The following is a 19,896-nucleotide window of genomic DNA, read 5'->3' as shown; positions in this document are numbered from 1 at the left end:
GTAGTGGGGCAAGTGGGGCAATGAACAGATTTGGATATTGGGCCATCTCAAATTCATCAAAAATTTTGAGATGGCTCAATATCGAAATCTGTTGATAATATGATAGCCTACTGGTGTGCCAAATTTGGTGCTTTCCTCACAAAATGCACAATTGTTATGCTATATTTAGCTAAGTTGCCCCACTAAAGGTCGTTTTGAGACCAAAGTTCGCAGGCAAAAGTTAACCATGACGAGGCCAATAACTCCGTACATAGCCTTTCAATGTCCAACACATCCTGAAAACTTATAAATATATCCTTCTCGTAAATAATATCATGTCGCTGTGCACTTTTCTCACAGGCAGCGTGGGGTACCCCCCCCCCCCCCGCCCCCATCTCAACACTCCTTGTGTGTTATACAATGTAAAGTTCAAAACATATTCAGGAGTTACGTGCTAAAAACTGAAGAGCTGGGAGGGTGGTCTAACTGGGGAGATGGTGGACATACCCACACAATACACACCTCTGATGCAGATGGCAAAAACTGGATGGTGCAAGCAGCTGGACAAGGTGAGCAAGCAACACTCAATCCCAAACACCACATCCGCATGTGCACAACACCCAATAAGAACCCTCAACACTCACATAACCAACACCTCATAATTCACTACCTGGGCACGAAACCAGCAGAGTTAATGCCCCGGAAACACAAAAACAACAAGCACACACACCTCTCACCCACACACATAAAACACAAGATCACGTTAAAGTAAAAACAAAAACAGAGCAGAGCACCCCATCGATGATGTGATTTGACGTTTGTTTTTGCTTTTGCAAAATAAAAAATTTTGACCAAAAATTCACCCCTGGGAGCAATTACTGGATGATAATGAATCATAATTTCAGCTATTAACACGCACTCCTCCATTTGAGCTCGAGCACCAGCACGTGACCAGACATGAGCGGTGAATCAAAATAAACACCGGACACGTGCCGAGGGTTGGGGTCTATTGTGCCTGATGAAGCCTCACTGCCATGCTCACTGAATAAAAACACCTCAATGCTATGGCATTAAAACATTTCACTGCAAAGTTATTACAAACACCAAACTGAGATGGCATTAAAACACCTCACTCTCACGAGATTAAAAACACCTCAACTCCACGTTATTAAAACACCTCACTGCAACGTAAAAACACCTCACTGTCACGTTATTAAAAACACCTCACCACCACGTTATTAAAAACACCTCACCACCACGTTATTAAAAACACCTCACCACCACGTTATTAAAAACACCTCACCACCACGTTATTAAAAAAACCTCACAGCCACGTTATTAAAACACCTCACTGCAACGTAAAAATACCTCACCGTCACGTTATTAAAAACACCTCACCACCACGTTATTTAAAACACCTCACCACCACGTTATTAAAACACCTCACCACCACGTTATTAAAAACACCTCACTTCCACGTTATTAAAAACACTTCACTTCCATGTTATTAAAAAAACCTCACTGTCACGGTATTAAAAACACCTCACCACCACTTTATTAAAAACCCCTCACAGCCACGTAATTAAAACACCTCACTGCAACGTAAAAACACCTCACTGTCACGTTATTAAAAACACCACACCACCACAATATTAAAAACACCTCACTGCCAAGTTATTACAAACCCCTCACTGTCACGGTATTAAAAACACCTCACCACCACGTTATTAGAAACACCTCACTGCCAAGTTATGAAAACCACCTCACTTTCATGGTAGTAAAAACACCTCAATTCCAGGTTAGTAAAAACACCTCACAGCCACAATATTAAATTTTTTTTTTAAAAACCTCACTGTCACGTTATTCAAGACACCTCACTGCAACGTAAAAACACCTCACTGTCACGTTATTAGAAACACCTCACCACCACAATATTAAAAACACCTCACTGCCAAGTTATTACAAACACCTCACTGTCACGGTATTAAAAACACCTCACTGTCACGTTATTAAAAACACCTCAACACCACAATATTAAAAACACCTCACTGCCAAGTTATTACAAACACCTCACTGTCACGGTATTAAAAACACCTCCCTGCCACTTCAACAAAAACACCTCACTACCAAGGTATTAAAAACACCTCACCACCACGTTATTAAAAACACCTCACCACCACGTTATTAAAACACCTCACCACCACGTTATTAAAAACACCTCACTTCCACGTTATTAAAAACACTTCACTTCCATGTTATTAAAAAACCTCACTGTCACGGTATTAAAAACACGTCACCACCACTTTATTAAAAACTCCTCACAGCCACGTTATTAAAACACCTCACTGCAACGTAAAAACACCTCACTGTCACGTTATTAAAAACACCTCACCACCACAATATTAAAAACACCTCACAGCCAAGTTATTACAAACACCTCACTGTCACGGTATTAAAAACACCTCACCACCACGTTATTAGAAACACCTCACTGCCAAGTTATGAAAACCACCTCACTTTCATGGTAGTAAAAACACCTCAATTCCAGGTTAGTAAAAACACCTAACAGCCACAATATTAAAAAAAAAATTTAAAAACCTCACCGTCACGTGATTCAAAACACCTCACTGCAACGTAAAAACACCTCACTGTCACGTTATTAAAAACACCTCACCACCACAATATTAAAAACACCTCACTGCCAAGTTATTACAAACACCTCACTGTCACGGTATTAAAAACACCTCACTGTCACGTTATTCAAAACACCTCACTGCAACGTAAAAACACCTCACTGTCACGTTATTAAAAACACCTCAACACCACAATATTAAAAATACCTCACTGCCAAGTTATTACAAACACCTCACTGTCACGGTATTAAAAACACCTCCCTGCCACTTTAACAAAAACACCTCACTACCAAGGTATTAAAAACACCTCACCACCATGTTATTAAAAACACCTCACTTCCACAGTATTAAAAAACCTCACCATCACGGTATTAAAAACACCTCACTGCGACATTAAAAACACCTCATTTCCACGGTATTAAAACACCTCACCACCACATTATTAAAAACACCTCACCACCATTTTATTAAAAACATCTCACTGTCAAGTTATTAAAAACACCTCACCACCACGTTATTAAAAACATCTCACTATCACGTTATTAAAAACACCTCACTTCCACAGTATTAAAAACACCTCACCGTCACGTTATTAAAAATACCTCACTGCTACATTATTAAAAACACCTCATTTCCACGGTATTAAAAACACCTCACCACCACATTATTAAAAACACCTCACTGCGACGGTACTAAAAACACCTCACCACCACATTATTAAAAACACCTCACTGCAACGTAAAAACACCTCACAGCCACGTTATTAAAACACCTCACCACCACGTCATTAAAAACCCCTCACAGCCACGTTATTAAAAACACCTAATTTCCACGTTATTAAAAACACCTCACTTCCACGTTATTAAAAACACCTCATTGTAACGGTATGAAAAACACCTCATTTCCACGTTATTAAAAACACCTCATCTCCACGTTATGAAAAACACCTCATTGTCACGGTATTAAAAATGCCTCACAGCCACGTTATTCAAAACACCGCACTGCGACCGGTATTAAAAACACCTCACTTCCACGTTATTAAAAACACCTCATCTCCACGTTATTAAAAACACTTCATCTCCACGTCATTAAAAACACCTCATTGTCACGGTATTAAGAACACCTCATTTTCACGTTACTAAAAACACCTCACTTCCACGGTATTAAAACCACCTCACCACCACATTATTAAAAACACCTCACTTCCACGGTATTAAAACCACCTCACCACCACATTATAAAAAACACCTCACCACCACATTATTAAAAACACCTCACCACCATGTTATTTCAACACCTCACTTCCACGTTATTAAAAACCCCTCCCTGCAACGGTATTAAAAACACCTCACTTCCATGTTATTAAAAACACTTCACTACCATGTTATTTAAAACACCTCACTGCAACGGTATTAAGAAGTCCTCACCACCACATTATTAAAAATACCTCACTTCGAAGCTATGACAAACACCTCACTGTCACTTTAATAAAACTCACCTCCACGTTATGAAAAACACCTCACCGCCATGTTTTTAGAAACACCTCACTTCCACGTTATTAAAAACACCTCACAACCACTTTGTGAAAAACACCTCACTGCAACCGGTATTAAAAACACCTCACTGCAACCGGTATTAAAACACCTCACTGCAACCGGTATTAAAAACACCTCACTGCCACGTTATGAAAAACACCTCACTGTCATGGCATTGAAAACAACTCACCACCACATTATTAATAACATCTCACCGTCACATTATTCAAAACAGCTCACCTCCACGTTATTAAAACACCTCACTGTCACGTTATGAAAAAACCCTCACCTCCATGTTTTTAAAAACACCTCACTTCCACGTTACTAAAAACACCTCACTGCAACATTATTAAAAATACCTCACTGCCAAGTTATTAAAAACACCTCACTTCCACGTTATTAAAAACACCTCACTTCCACGTTATTAAAAATACCTCACTTCCACGTTATTAAAAACACCTCACTTCCACGTTATTAAAAACACCTCACTGCAACATTATTATAAACACCTCACAGCCACGTTATTATAAACACCTCACAGCCACGTTATTAAAAACCCCTCACTGCCACGTTATTAACAACACCTCACTGCCATGCTATTAAAAACCCCTCACTGCCACGTTATTAAAAACACCTCACTGTCACGTAATTAAACACACCTCACTGCCACGTTATTAAAAACACCTCACTGCCATGCTATTAAAAACCCCTCACTGCAACGTTATTAAAAACACCTCACCGTCACGTTATGAAACACAACTCACTGCCATGTTTTTAAACACACCTCACTGCCACGTTATTAAAAAAACACCTCACTGCAACGTTATTCAAAACACCTCACTGCAACGTTATTCAAAACACCTCACTGCGACGGTATTAAAAACACCTCACTGCCACATTATTAAAAACACCTCACTGCAAAGTTATTCAAAACACCTCAACTCCATGTTATTAAAAACACCGCACTTCCACGTTATTAAAAACACCGCACTTCCACGTTATTAAAAACACCTCACTTCCACGTTATTAAAAACACCTGACTTCCACGTTATTATAAACACCTCACCACCACGATATTCTAAACCCTTCACTTCCACATTATTAAACACACCTCACTGCTACGTTGTTAAAACCACCTCACTTCCACGTTATTAAAAACACCTCACTTCCACATTATTAAACACACCTCACTTCCACGTTATTAAAAACACCTCATTCCTACTTTATTAAAAACACCTCACCACCACGTTATTAAAAAACACCTCACTGCGATTGTATTAAAAACACCTCACTGCAACGTTATTACAAACACCTCACTGCCACATTATTAAAAACACCTCACTGCAAAGTTATTCAAAACACCTCAACTCCATGTTATTAAAAACACCGCACTTCCACGTTATTAAAAACATCTCACTGCCACGTTAATAAAAACACCTCACTGTGACGTTTTTAAAAACACTTCACTGCCATGCTATTAAAAAAATCCTCACTGCTACGTTATTAAAAACACCTCACTGCCACGTTATTAAAAACACCGCACTTCCACGTTATTAAAAACACCTCACTGTGACGGTTTTAAAAACAGCTCACTGCCATGTTATTAAAAACACCTCACCACCATTTTATTAAAAACACCTCACCTCCACATTATGAAAAACCCCTCACTGCCACGTTATTAAAACCCCTCACTGCCACGTTATTAAAAACCCCTCACGGCCACGTTATTAAAAACACCTCACTGCTACATTATTAAAAACACCTCACTGCAAAGTTATTCAAAATACCTCAACTCCATGTTATTAAAAACACCGCACTTCCACGTTATTAAAAACACCTCACTTCCACGTTATTAAAAACACCTCACTGCGATGGTATTAAAAAGACCTCACTGCAAAGTTATTCAAAACACCTCACCACCACGTTATTCTAAACCCCTCACTCCCACGTTATTAAAAACACCTCACTGCGACGGTATTAAAAACATCTCATTTCCACATTATTAAACACACCTCAACACCACGGTATTAAAAACACCGCACTTCCACATTATTCAAAAACACCTCACTTACACATTATTAAAAACACCTCAACACCATGGTATTAAAAACACCTCACCACCACGTTATTCTAAACCCCTCACTCCCACGTTATTAAAAACACCTCACTGCGACAGTATTAAAAACACCTCATTTCCACATTATTAAACACACCTCAACGCCACGGTATTAAAAACACCGCACTGCCACTTTATTCAAAACACCTCACTTTCACGTTATTAAAAACACCTCACCACCACGGTATTAAGAACTCCTCATTTCCACTTATTAAACACACCTCAACGCAACGGTATTAAAAACACCTCACTTCCACCTTATTCAAAACACCTCACCTCCACGTTATTAAAAAAAGCTCACTGCAAAGTTATTCAAAACACCTCAACTCCACATTATTAAAAACACCTCATTTCCACTTATTAAACACACCTCACTGCCATGTTATTACAAACACCTCACTTCCACATTATAAAAATCACCTCACTGCCACGTTATTAAAAACCACTCATTTCCACGTTATTAAAAACCCCTCACTGCAACTTTATTACAAACAACTCACTGCCATGTTATTAAAAACACCTCACCACCATTTTATTAAAAACACCTCACCTCCACATTATTAAAAACCCCTCACTGCCACGTTATTAAAAACCCCTCACTTCCACGTTATTAAAAACACCTCACTGCCACATTATTAAAAACACCTCACTGCCACATTATTAAAAATACCTCACTGCAAAGTTATTCAAAACACCTCAACTCCATGTTATTAAAAACACCGCACTTCCACGTTATTAAAAACACCTCACTTCCACGTTATTAAAAACACCTCACTGCCACATTATTAAAAACACCTCACTGCAAAGTTATTCAAAACACCTCAACTCCACGTTATTAAAAACACCTCACTTCCACGTTATTATAAACACCTCACCACCACGTTATTCTAAACCCCTCACTCCCACGTTATTAAAAACACCTTACTGCGACGGTATTAAAAACATCTCATTTCCACATTATTAAACACACTTCAACACCACGGTTTAAAAACACCGCACTGCCACGTTATTCAAAACACCTCACTTCCACGTTATTCAAAACACCTCAACACCATGGTATTAAAAACACCTCACCACCACGTTATTCTAAACCCCTCACTCCCACGTTATTAAAAACACCTCACTGCGATGGTATTAAAAATACCTCATTTCCACATTATTAAACACACCTCAACGCCACGGTATTAAAAACACCGCACTGCCACTTTATTCAAAACACCTCACTTTCACGTTATTAAAAACACCTCACCACCACGGAATTAAGAACGCCTCATTTCCACTTTTTAAACACACCTCAACGCAACGGTATTAAAAGCACCTCACTTCCACCTTATTAAAAACACCTCACCACCACTTTATTCAAAACACCTCACTTCTACGTTATTAAAAACACCTCACCCCCACGTTATTAAAAAAAGCTGACTGCAAAGTTATTCAAAACACCTCAACTCCACATTATTAAAAACACCTCATTTCCACTTATTAAACACACCTCACTGCCATGTCATTACAATAACCTCACTGCCACGTTATTAAAAACCCCTCATTTCCACGTTATTAAAAACCCCTCACTGCAACTTTATTACAAACAACTCACTGCCATGTTATTAAAAACACCTCACCACCATTTTATTAAAAACACCTCACCTCCACATTATTAAAAACCCCTCACTGCCACGTTATTAAAAACCCCTCACTGCCACGTTATTAAAAACACCTCACTTCCACCTTATTAAAACACCTCACCACCACTTTATTCAAAACACCTCACTTCCACGTTATTAAAAACACCTCACCGCCATGTTATTAAAAAAAGCTCACTGCAAAGTTATTCAAAACACCTCAACTCCACATTATTAAAAACACCTCATTTCCACTTATTAAACACACCTCAACGCAACGGTATTAAAAACACCTCACTCCCACCTTATTAAAAACACCTCACCACCACTTTATTCAAAACACCTCACTTCCACGTTATTAAAAACACCTCACCGCCACGTTATTAAAAAAGCTCACTGCAAAGTTATTCAAAACACCTCAACTCCACATTATTAAAAACACCTCATTTCCACTTATTAAACACACCTCACTGCCATCTTATTACAAACACCTCACTTCCACATTATAAAAATCACCTCACTGCCACGTTATTCAAAACACCTCATTTCCACGTTATTAAAAACCCCTCACTGCAACTTTATTACAAACAACTCACTGCCATGTTATTAAAAACACCTCACCGCCATTTTATTAAAAACACCTTACCTCCACATTATTAAGAACACCTCACCACCACATTATTTAAAACACCACATTATAAAAACACCTCACCACCATGTTATTAAAAACACCTCACCACCATGTTATTAAAAACACCTCACATCCATGTTATTAAAAACACCTCACCTCCATGTTATTAAAAACACCTCCACCACTTTATTAAAAACACCTCACTTCCACTTTATTAAAAACACTTCACCCCCACGTTATTAAAAACACCTCACCACCATGTTATTAAAAACACTTCACCGCCACGTTATTAAAAAGACCTCACCACTACGTTGTTCAAAACACTTCCCTGCCACGTTATTAAAAACACCTCACTTCCACGTTATTAAAAACACCTCACCCCCACGTTATTAAAAACACCTCACCACCACGTTATTAAAAACACCTCACCACCACATTATTAAAAACCCCTCATTTCCATGTTCTTAAAAACACCTCACTTCCACGTTATTCAAAACACCTCACTGCCACGTTATTAAAAACACCTCACCACATTATTTAAAATACCTCACCACCACATAACTGCCACATTATTAAAAACTAGGACCGATTCATTGTGTGATTGTGACTTGGACCGACTCAACTCGGCCCACTATCACTTTTTCTTTCAAAACAGAAATTGTGTATCATGTCGGAATATCTTGATGTAAATGTGTGTTGTGTCGCCCCATCTCGTTGTGGTGGCAGACGGTATTGCAAGTCATTTGTGGAGATAGCTTGCATTCTTGCACTGTCCACATCCCCAGAGAGTGGGAAGCACCAAAGCTGACCTCCACTAATCAGGGAAGGCAGGATAAGGGGGGGGGGTGGGAGCCCGGAGGGAGGTGGAGGGGGTGGGAGGAGGCAGGGTGGAAGGAGGTAGGGGAAAGGGTAGGATAAGGGAGGGGAGGAATGGGAAGAGGGGGGGGAAGGAGGAGGGACCCGGCAATGCAGACACCCCTGCGAGTTAGAAATAATAATCTTCTTGCTTTTCGGAGGCCATATGGCCCATCATACCTCTGCGACATGAACCCCAGAAACCATGACCCCTCCACACACATGCTGCCTATCATCTCCAGAAGCCAATATCCCCGTACCGCTCTATTTCTAATACATCCAGGAACCTATCTCCTACTGTCTGCTGCGGCTACCTTTCTTGGAAGACCATTCCATGTGTCAATTACTCTGACTAAAATGCTGGCCTTAATCTCCTATTTCTCATCTTCTTTACTTTCTGAATGCAGACTTTAAACTAGAACAGCACTTAGTGGAGCGCATACCCTTGCCAGGCTGAACAGTTTTGGTGTTGTATCCCACTGATAGGCCAGATCTGCAAAACCAAAATATAATCAGTTTGTTCTTGTCAACGACTCAACTAATCCACCAAGTTTTGTCATCATCTGTCCACAACGTTTTGAAACTTTTATTTCTTTTTTTTATGGTGTGAATAATCGTTGGTACATCATGGGTAATGAAAGTTGTGATCCAAGTTTCATCAAAACTGTGTGTGTAGTTTCAGAGAAAAAAAAGCAAATACATCTCTTGGGGGGAAATCCCCCTGCAGACCACCTTAGACCCCGATTTTTTTAATGCCATGAACAATCTTTGGTATATCATGGGTGAAGGAGGTCACAGTCAAGTCAAGGGTCACAGTCAACCCATGAAGGAGGTCACAGTCAAATCAGAAAAAGTTTTGAAAATTCTATACAGTATATAGTTTTTTTACCCCATCTGAAAATGGTGAAGAATCACTTAAATTCTTGTATCCGCATCCAGATATGGATCTTGATCAGAATCGAATCATTCGTCATTGTCACACACCCAACATGTCCCCAACATTTCGCCCGAATCCATCCACAACTTTTTCAGATATCCTGCTCACAGACAAACAGAGAGAAAAACAGGGGTGAAAACATCACCTCCGTTCACTTTTGGAGGTGCCAGTAAATATACCTTTCTGATAACGAGTAATTATTTTACTTCAAAAATCAGCGTTTCCTTTTCAGATGTGACAAATTCATCCAGCCTCGTCCCAACTGATTTTGTGAGCCATCCTCACCGCAAAAAAGGCCCAGCCCATTTGAATCGGTTCAGGAAATTAATACATTGAAATACATTGAAATCAGGGAAATACATACATCGTCGTGGCTCATATAAGAGCTAACAGAGATTGGGGGAGGTAGACAAATATATTTTGTGGTGTAGCTAATAATCCCTGCTTGTCTGCAGCAGGGGTCAGGAAACCACTTGCACTGTGGCACATGTGCAAGCAAAAATCGTAAGTCCCCAACACCCTTCGGGTGGAGGGAGTGGGGGGGGGGTTACCCATCACCTGACCCTCGGTACAACCAACACGTATGCAGAATTGGTGGAGATCGGCCCAGCCCTAGTTTTTAGCTCACCTGGAACATAGTTCCGGGGAGCTTATGGGATGGCACATCGTCCGTCAGTCTGCCTGTCATCCCATCCACAAATACTTTCAACTTCTCTGAAACTACACATACGATTTCTATTAAACTTTCCCACAACGTTCATCACCGTGAATAGACCAAAGTTTGTAATGGCATAAAAAAAATCAGGCCCTAAGGGGGTCTACAGGAGGTTGCCCGCCAAAATAGGAATTTGCTTTCTTCTCAGAAACTACACATGCAATGATGATGGCACTCGACCACAACCTTCATCACCCGTGATGTACCAGAGTTTGTTCATGCCATTAAAAATTCGACATCTCAAGGGATTTATGTCGGTTTCCCCCCAAAACAAGTATTTGCTTTCTTCTCAGAAACTACATACAAAATTCTGATGAAACTTGACTGTGACCTCCTTCACCCATGATATACCAAAGATTGTTCATGGCATTACAAAAAAATCGGGATCGAAGGTGATCTGCAGGGGGGTTGCCCCCCCAAAATATGCATTTGCTTTTATTTCTCTGAAACTACACACAAACAGTTTTGATGAAACTTGGATCACATCCTTCATCACCCATGATGTACCAACGATTATTCAAAACATTAAAAAAAAATCAGGGTCTAAAGGTGTCTATGGGAGTGGGGGGGGGGTTTACCCCCTAAAAGGTGTATTTGCTTTCTTCTCAGAAACTACTCACATAATTTCAATGAAACTTGACCACCACATTCATCACCCATGATGTCCTAAAGTTTGTTAACGACATTAAAAAATTGGGGTCTAAGGGAGTCTACATGGGGGTTTCCCACCAAAATCTGTATTTGCTTTCTTCTCTGAAACCACACACACAATTTCGATAAAAACTTGACCACAACCTTTATCACTCGTGATGTACCAAAGTTTGTTCATGGCATTAAAAAAATCCAGTTATTTACTTTCTTCTCCATTATATATTTTGTGGGTCATCCATGCCAACCAGTGGTTCCCTGGATATCTTATCCAGCCGCTACCAGGTGAGTGCCCAGGGGTATCGCCCTATTTTTTTATATAGTTTTCAGATGTACACTCGTAATTACCCTCACCGAAGGAGAGTATTGCATTTGGGTCCGTTTGTCTGTCTGTTTGTTTGTTTGTCCGCACAGAACTTCAGTGTTTTCTTTCGCATCTGCTTGTTGGATTGAGAGCAAATTTTCACCATTGGAGCGACTGCTCATGTAGAATGTTCTGCTGATAATTATGACATCATAGATCACGTGGTGTGGCAGTCATGTTGGAAAAACGAAAAAAACTTTGGACCTCTGTATCTCTGAAACTGCACCAAAGACAAAAAAATGAAACTTGGCACATGGCAAGTGTACCTCATGGTGAATAAGTGTCATTTTTTATGACTTCATAGGTACATCTTTTTATGACTTTGTTATGACATCATAATTGCACATGTAGAATGCTACATCTGATCAGTATGAAACTTTTTGAGGGTCATTTAGGGATAAAATGCTCAACAGAAAAAAAATTAATGCTGTCATCAGTCATGTGATTTGGCAACCATGTTGTTAAAAAAAAAAAAAAATCTTCAAAAATCTTTTCTGACATGGCTGAACAGATGAGGCAAAACTTTACAGATATGACTGCCTATCCATGAGGAACAAAAGTTTCACACACATGACATCATAGGTCACATGGTTTGGCAGCCATATTGGATTTACCCTAAAACCTATTAAAAAATTCTTTTTCTCCAGAACGGCTGGACAGATCGAGGGAAAACGCCACAAAAGTATTCCCCAAGTCTCGTGCGTACAAGTTTGTTAAGGAATAATTGATAGGTCAGGTAGTTTGGCAGCCATATTGGATTGAAGAAAAATATTAAATAATGTTTTCTCTGGAACTGCTTAATCAATCGAAGTGAAACTTCAAAATTGGGATCTAGTCGTGATGGGGAATATGTGTTTTAAACTTCAACTTGAGCGGACACATGGTCTGTCAGCCAGAATTATTCAATTTCTTTGATCTGGGTTCTATTATTTTTTTGTTTGATTTATTCATTTTTTTTGTATAAGACTCACTTGGCTGTGCCTGGATGGGTTTGAGGGTAGAAGAGTAACAGCTGAAATGTGAATCCTGTCCAGGTTCCTCCTGATGACTTCATATTTGCTTTTTGCTTATTTGGGTTCCTTATGATTTCTCCAATGCAGGACTGTTCCTATTTGGTCTTCCATTTGATCTGAGTTGAATTTATTTTAATCCCATTCTGAATTCAATTGAATAATAATAAAAAACATCATGGGCCAGGTTCAGGTGTCCGATCAAAGTGAGACGTCTTGATACCCGGTCATCACTGCCGGCAGTTATAAAGTGGCAGTTCTAATTGTCTCTTATTAATTACGTAACACACCAGTACACAAATGCCACACAAAACAAGTCCTGGTGAAGGTCTGCAATCTCTGATTGCTCTTTTTCTTGTATAATATAGTGGGATTGTCCAAGAGCTGGCAGGATAGCCTGAAGAGTACACACACTCCCCTCCAAGCTTTCTAGCCTGGGTTCAAATCCTGACCCAGCTATAAACTGTCATCCTGGTGTTTCACAAGCAGGGTGATTCATCAATGTGTGTGCCGTCCTTCGGATGGACATTAAACTAGGTGTCCCATCTGCTGGTAGTAGTTGGTCGATGTTAAAGATCCCACGGTGTCCTTTGTGAAGAGTAGGCAGTCTATCGCCGGCACCCTGAACAAATTATAAATTCCTGCACCAGCAGTTGGTGTGATGACCCCTCCAGGATTGTAACCCAAAATGAATGAAAGTGCTTCATCAGTCTTCTGCACCTAACGGTGCCAGGAAGATAAAGACACAAACATGATCATGCCTTATTAGTACACCTTCCTTTGGCTAGTTCGCAATGGTTACATCGTGAATGCTTTGCACTATCTTTTGAGCTGATATTGGGTGATGTATGGTGGCCTTTAGCCTCTACATTAATATGTAATGCTTCCTTCACCTTTCTTTTGACATGAACTCTTTTGTTTTAAAGCTTCTCGTGACCAACTCCTCTGATATATATATATATATATGTATATATATATATATATATATATATATATATATATATATATATATATATATATATATATATATATATATATACATACTCCATTTGTGCTCCCAAACCTTGCCCAAAAACACACACCTTCCAGAAGTGCCGGAATGTCCGCCAGAGCCAGGAACAGGTGTACTGTAAATTTGCACCACCGAGTACAAAAGGAGTGTGCACGTACTGCAGGTGAGCAAAATCTGCTGCATTCTCCGGGATTTCCTGTTGGAATGCGAGTCAGAGTTTTCACAGCCAGGAAAAAGCCAACTTCTCACGAATATCCTGTGGACACGGAGTCATGGCTCAAACAATGCTTTAACAAGCTAAATTATAGGCTGCAACCGGGCCTGCCAGTTTAAAGATGAGTTTCTAAACATGGCATATAATATGTGAGAGTTCAGACCCACCAAGTTGTCATATGTTTGCCCAGACTTGTCAAATTACTTGCCATCATGTCTCTGGAGGTTTTGATGTGGTTTGATAAATCTGAGCTAGACTGCATTCCAAATTCAAGGTTTTCCAAAATTCTCATGTGGCCAAAATTATAACAATGCCAATTGTCACTTGTTCAAATTGTGCTCCCAATGTGATGTATTATTCGAGGGTTCTACACATTATGGATGTAAAATGGCAGCTACTTGAAGAATGGCACACAGTGTTGAAGGCAATGCATTGACAACAGGGCAGTGGGATAATACATAGACACAACAAGAGGAATAACAAACAGGAGGAAACACAGCAACCTGGAAATAGATGGGGAGAGGTAAAGGATCGTGGGTCGGAATGGAGGGTGACCTGAGATGTTGATGTACTCCCAACTTAAAGCCCTGGAAGGAACAGTGAAATTGAACAAACTGAAGAAGAAGGTTTCACAAGCAGAAGAAGAGAGGAACAAGAGTGAAGGTGAGCCTGGAATTTGGGAGCCTCACAAGGAGCAGGTCTTCCTGGATTGAGCCCCCATCTTCTGCAAGCATTTCCTACCTCCTCCGCTCAAAATACCTTAGTCTTATCTCTCCCGCTCTTCCACCTCTTCGTTTTGTTCTTTCATTACCCCTTCCTTTCTCAACCCCCTATCCCATAGGTGTAATATACAGATCCACCTTTATTATAACCCTTCAAAATTATCATCTTACATCCGATTGCTTCACAAAGTCCTGAACATTTCTTGGTGAGACCACATCACCAATGGAGATTTGTGTATGGTCCTCTTCCCCACACCTCTGCTATTTTGAGGCAACGCCGACTTCAGCTTGCCGGTCGTGTGATGCGCCATCAAGAACCAGCAAAGGAAGTCCTATTCTGGAGGCCCGAGGAACCCGGGAGAATGGGGGGGGGGGGGGCGTCGTCGATTTAGTCAATGATATAGATCCAATCGAGAAGAATGGAAAAATTTAATCACGTCACCACGTTAAGTGGATGGCATAAGAAGACGAAGAAGAATTATGATCACAATTGCAGTAATAAGTTGTACATCAAGCAATTAGCTTGCTGGATCTGTGGCGTGCTGCCGGTGATGCGACAAGAATGTGTTCTTGTTGGAGGAATGCATGAAACTAGCAAACATGACAATGTTGAATTTTCTCCCGAAACATGTCACTGAATTTGTAGTCAAACTTGTTTGAGAGATGCGTTGCTCGAATGAAGGATTAAAACGCAAAACGTCAACGTTACCTCGCTCGTCAATGCCTCAAGAAGGGGAACGACGATATAGCCAACACCTTTGTCAATCTTCATTTGATGATACACATCGTTCGAATTGTCCGTCGATGCAAGCAGGCACAAGCCTTGACAGAGTCTTTCGTCTGTTTGAGATATGCACTTATGTGCTATTACTACATCTCCCCTCACCCTCACCTACACCACCCATACCAAATGCTGTTTGGCTGGTAATACCTGTATATGGGCAGTGATGTAATGCTCTGTGCGTCCTCGAAACACCCACTCTCCACTGACCACCTCTTCTTGCTTCGGCACGTTCCACTCGGGCTCGATTCCATCGCAGTGGTACCACATGTAAATTAGGCCATTCATCTCACAGCTGGGCCAGACCTTTGTACGTGCAAACTCAGGGACTGTAAGGCAATTCCCCAAAATGACAAATGCCATTTTATGTGACTTACGAGACTCATCTGCTCAACCATGTAAAACTTCAATGCTAAAAATATTTTAAAAATCAATAAACTGGAAACCCATTCTGGAAATGTTCGGACAAAATAACAGGCTATTGATTCAAAACGAACGATTTCACATCTTCAATGATGGGATTCAATTTTGTCGGACGAAATAATAGCGATTCTTTTGTTTGCTTTGAATCGAACAAAGTTTGTCGCGTAAGGTTTGGTGAATGGAAAACAAAGTGAACAAACAACAGATAATAAGCAAGTAAGTTTCACCGTTGTGCGGTTGTGCGAAACTACAGCAGTTGTGCGGTTAGATGGTCAAAAGGCAAAGAAAATTAAATCAAAACTACACCCTAGAGAAGCAACATCGCAAAGGGACCACATCCGGAGTGGTCGAAATCCTCACCTTTCCTTGCGTATGGTATTTCCACACACTTGCCATCCTCGGCTCTGAAACGCCATCCGTGGAAAGGACACTCCAAGCAGTTTCCACGCACCTTACCCCCCATCGCAAGATTTGCGCCCAGGTGAGGGCAGTAGGCATGGAAGATGGAAACCTGGCCCTCATCGGCACGAAACACCGCCAATTGTTCTCCTGGACACAAAGCGGTGACTGGTTACTTCTAACGATCTCCTGCTGTAAACAAGACATTGAAATGATTGGGTCTTTCAATTTTAAGATAATTGAAATTTCATTTCTCGAAGTGCAAATGTTAACGAATTCAGACCTGGCTTTCATATTTGATTGACGAGGCCTTCGTTACCTAATTATGTGTGTTCACCTCCATTTAGCAGGATGTATGCACACTCACCTTTGAGGCCGTCTCAACACTTGTGTGGCAGAAGCAATCCCGGGCCACCTATGAATCGTCATCCAGATGTTTCACAGGCAGGGTGATTCATCGATGTGTGTGCCATCCTTCGGATGGATGTTAAACTGGGCACCCCGTCTGCCAACATTCGTTGGTGGACGTTAAAGACCTCATGGAGTCCTTCAAGAAGAATACTCGAGCTATTGCCGGCACCCTGAACAACTTACAAATTCCTGATCTAACCTACAAGGGTCACTGACTGCATCAGCGACACCTGTGCCATCAGCAAATGATGCTTCCTGAAGCCTTATGCTGCATACAAAAGAAGTAAAATGGAAGAGTTAAGTGGCAGAGAGTGGATAACTGGTTTGTAAGGTATGCAACTACTACACAATGGTCTTTCAATGTGGAATTACTTTGTGATAAAGTTCTTCAGTTTTGGGGGTTTTGGGGGGGCTTTTTGACCGATTTAACGCTCAAGGATGAGCATACAAGAGACATTAGGAGATATCGGCGTACTTAACATTAATTATGAGAACATTCAGAAACAATTGAACAAAATGTGGTCGGCAGAATCTTCACCTTGCTTTCATCCCAACCTCATAAGCCAGGGGTTCAGATGGGAACACGTACAAGCCAAACCAATGTAAGAATTACTTCGTTTCATCTCCATAAAAAGATGATTCTTCATTCGATGTTTCTCAGCACATTCGAACACACACTGTCTTAGCTCATTACCGCTCTTTGAGTGTAATTAGGTAATGGCAATTGCCTTGCGTAGACAAATTAGTTTGTCTCAACTAACACTTGCTGCTTACATTATCTTCCATCTGTCGCCATTGCCAAACATGGAAAAGCCTGCCAAATAGACACCGAGCTATGGTATACTGAACGTTTTATCTCACATTAACATTTAAATATATGTCAAGCATGTTTCAAAGGTTCACTGTGAAGATGTTATCATAGGGTCTCACATAGGGATGGATTAAAGGTGCCCCAAGCGATAACCCAACCATGGGCCCTCCTACTCTCCTTCCCATCCCGCAGTAAGAGACGTCAGTGAGTTAAATCACAGTGAACTTTGTTAAGTATGCACGAGGTCAGGTCAGGTCTAGTCTAAATCTCAGGATATGTTCTTATCGATACTGTGACTATGCTCATTTAATATTTTGTTATGTTTTAAAAAAACAAACAAAACCCTCTACAAACAATAAATAAGAACGCTTTTATGAAAAAAAAATCATTACATTTTGAAACTAAATCCACAATGACAACAAATTTAAAACAAGAAAAGATATGGCGAACATTTGTGTGAAGCTTCCCTTCGATTTGTCCAGCCATTCTGGAGAAGATTTTTTTTATAGGTTTTTGGGTAAATCCAATATGGCTGCCAAATCATGTGACCTATGACGTCATGTGTGAACCTTTTGTTCCTCATGGACAGGCGATCATACGTGTGAAGTTTCGCCTCATCTGTTCAGCCACTTCAGAGAAGAAGATTTTTTTAAACAATACGGCTGCCAAATCACATGACCGATGATGTCATCAATTTTTTTTTTCTGTGGACCATTTTATCCTGAGATGACCCTCAAAATTTTTCATAGTGATCACATGTAGTGTTCTACATATGCAATTATGACGTCATAAAAAAAATTGGGAGTACTTGCCATGTGCGAAGTTTCAATTTTTTCCTTGGTGCGGTTTCAGAGATACGGAGGTCCAAAGTTTTTTCCGGTTTTCCAACATGGCTGCCACACCACGTGACATATGACGTCATAATTATCATTAAAACATTCTACATGAGTAGTCGCTTCAATGGTGAAAATTTCGTCTCAATCCGACGAGCAGTTGTGGAGAAAAACATGAAAGTTCTGTGCGGACAAACAAATAGACAGACAAACGGACCCAAATGTAATACCCTCTCCTTCGGCGAGGGTACCAAGACAGCGCAACTTGTTTGTAAGACCATTATTTGTCATTTACATTTGAAGGTGGAGGCAGTTCTTCCATACAAACCACCACAAGTGTAACATTACCACGGTCTTTTCCTATGTTTTTTTTTTTTTTGCCGAAACTCGTCAATGATTTTTGAGAAGTGAAGTCCTCTCAATACTTCCACACAATGCTCATGATTGAAAGACTCTCAAGTCGATCTTGTCGCATTCAGTTCCTGACTTCATCCTTAATACGTTTTGTTGGTTTCGAGAAGGACCGCTCTCCCTCACCACTGCGATTCCATACCATACCTCACCACACAGATATATTTCAATGTTTGGGTGAGGGTGTGTGCAAAGAGGAAGTGGCACATTCTCAGTTCTGCTGACTTGGTTTGTTTGTGTGAGGTGTGAAGCTCTGTTGCAGTTGCCAACAAGGTATAAAACTGGATAAACTCATTTTCGGTCGTGGGTTCCAGATTGCTGGGATGTGTATATATATATATATGTGTCTACATATACTAGTGCGTGCCGGTAGGTGCAAACAACACAAAAAAAAAAAACTTTCAAACCGCGTGCCAGAAACAACAACCACACAGGCCGTTCCTTCGCTCTCACGTGGCCGTACGTGCGTGGCTGTACATGCAAAAAAAAAAAAACACTTTCAAACCGCGTGCCAGAAACAACAACCACACAGGCCGTTCATTCGCTCTCGCGTGCCCATATGTGCAAAAAAACAACAACTTTCAAACAACCACACAGGCCGTTCATTCGCTCTCACGTGCCCATATGTGCAAAAAAACAACAACTTTCAAACAACTACACAGGCCGTTCCTTCGCTCTCGTAAACGAAGACTGGATTGGGGCATTGTATTTAAGAAAATAGAGAAAGAAATCGAGAAAGAAAGAATACAGTAAGTCGATAAATCGAGAAAAAAAAATCGAGAAAGAATACAGTACTCATCACTATCCGGAAGTCCTGAAGTTAAGTCCTCACTG

At 40.4% G+C, this 19,896-nt stretch overlaps 1 protein-coding gene across 1 annotated transcript in view; it reads right to left on the bottom strand.

Moving 5' to 3' along the window:
* Positions 1 to 19,896, bottom strand: part of LOC147035495 (cholesterol 7-desaturase nvd-like) — a 45,435-nt gene that overhangs the window by 17,348 nt on the left and 8,191 nt on the right. Inside the window, exons 2-4 of the mRNA XM_085848493.1 lie at positions 16,558 to 16,746; positions 15,925 to 16,103; positions 14,128 to 14,253 (exon numbers count right to left, since the gene is read on the bottom strand). Of these exons, the coding sequence (XP_085704619.1) occupies positions 14,128 to 14,253; positions 15,925 to 16,103; positions 16,558 to 16,746 (494 nt within the window). The remainder of the gene's footprint in view (positions 1 to 14,127; positions 14,254 to 15,924; positions 16,104 to 16,557; positions 16,747 to 19,896) is intronic.

This window comes from Eptatretus burgeri, chromosome 1 (genome assembly GCF_056783735.1).
Source record: "Eptatretus burgeri isolate ZD-2024b chromosome 1, Ebu_testis_v1, whole genome shotgun sequence".
Lineage (NCBI taxonomy): Eukaryota > Metazoa > Chordata > Myxini > Myxiniformes > Myxinidae > Eptatretus > Eptatretus burgeri.
This window is presented reverse-complemented; position numbering and strand designations above follow the sequence as displayed.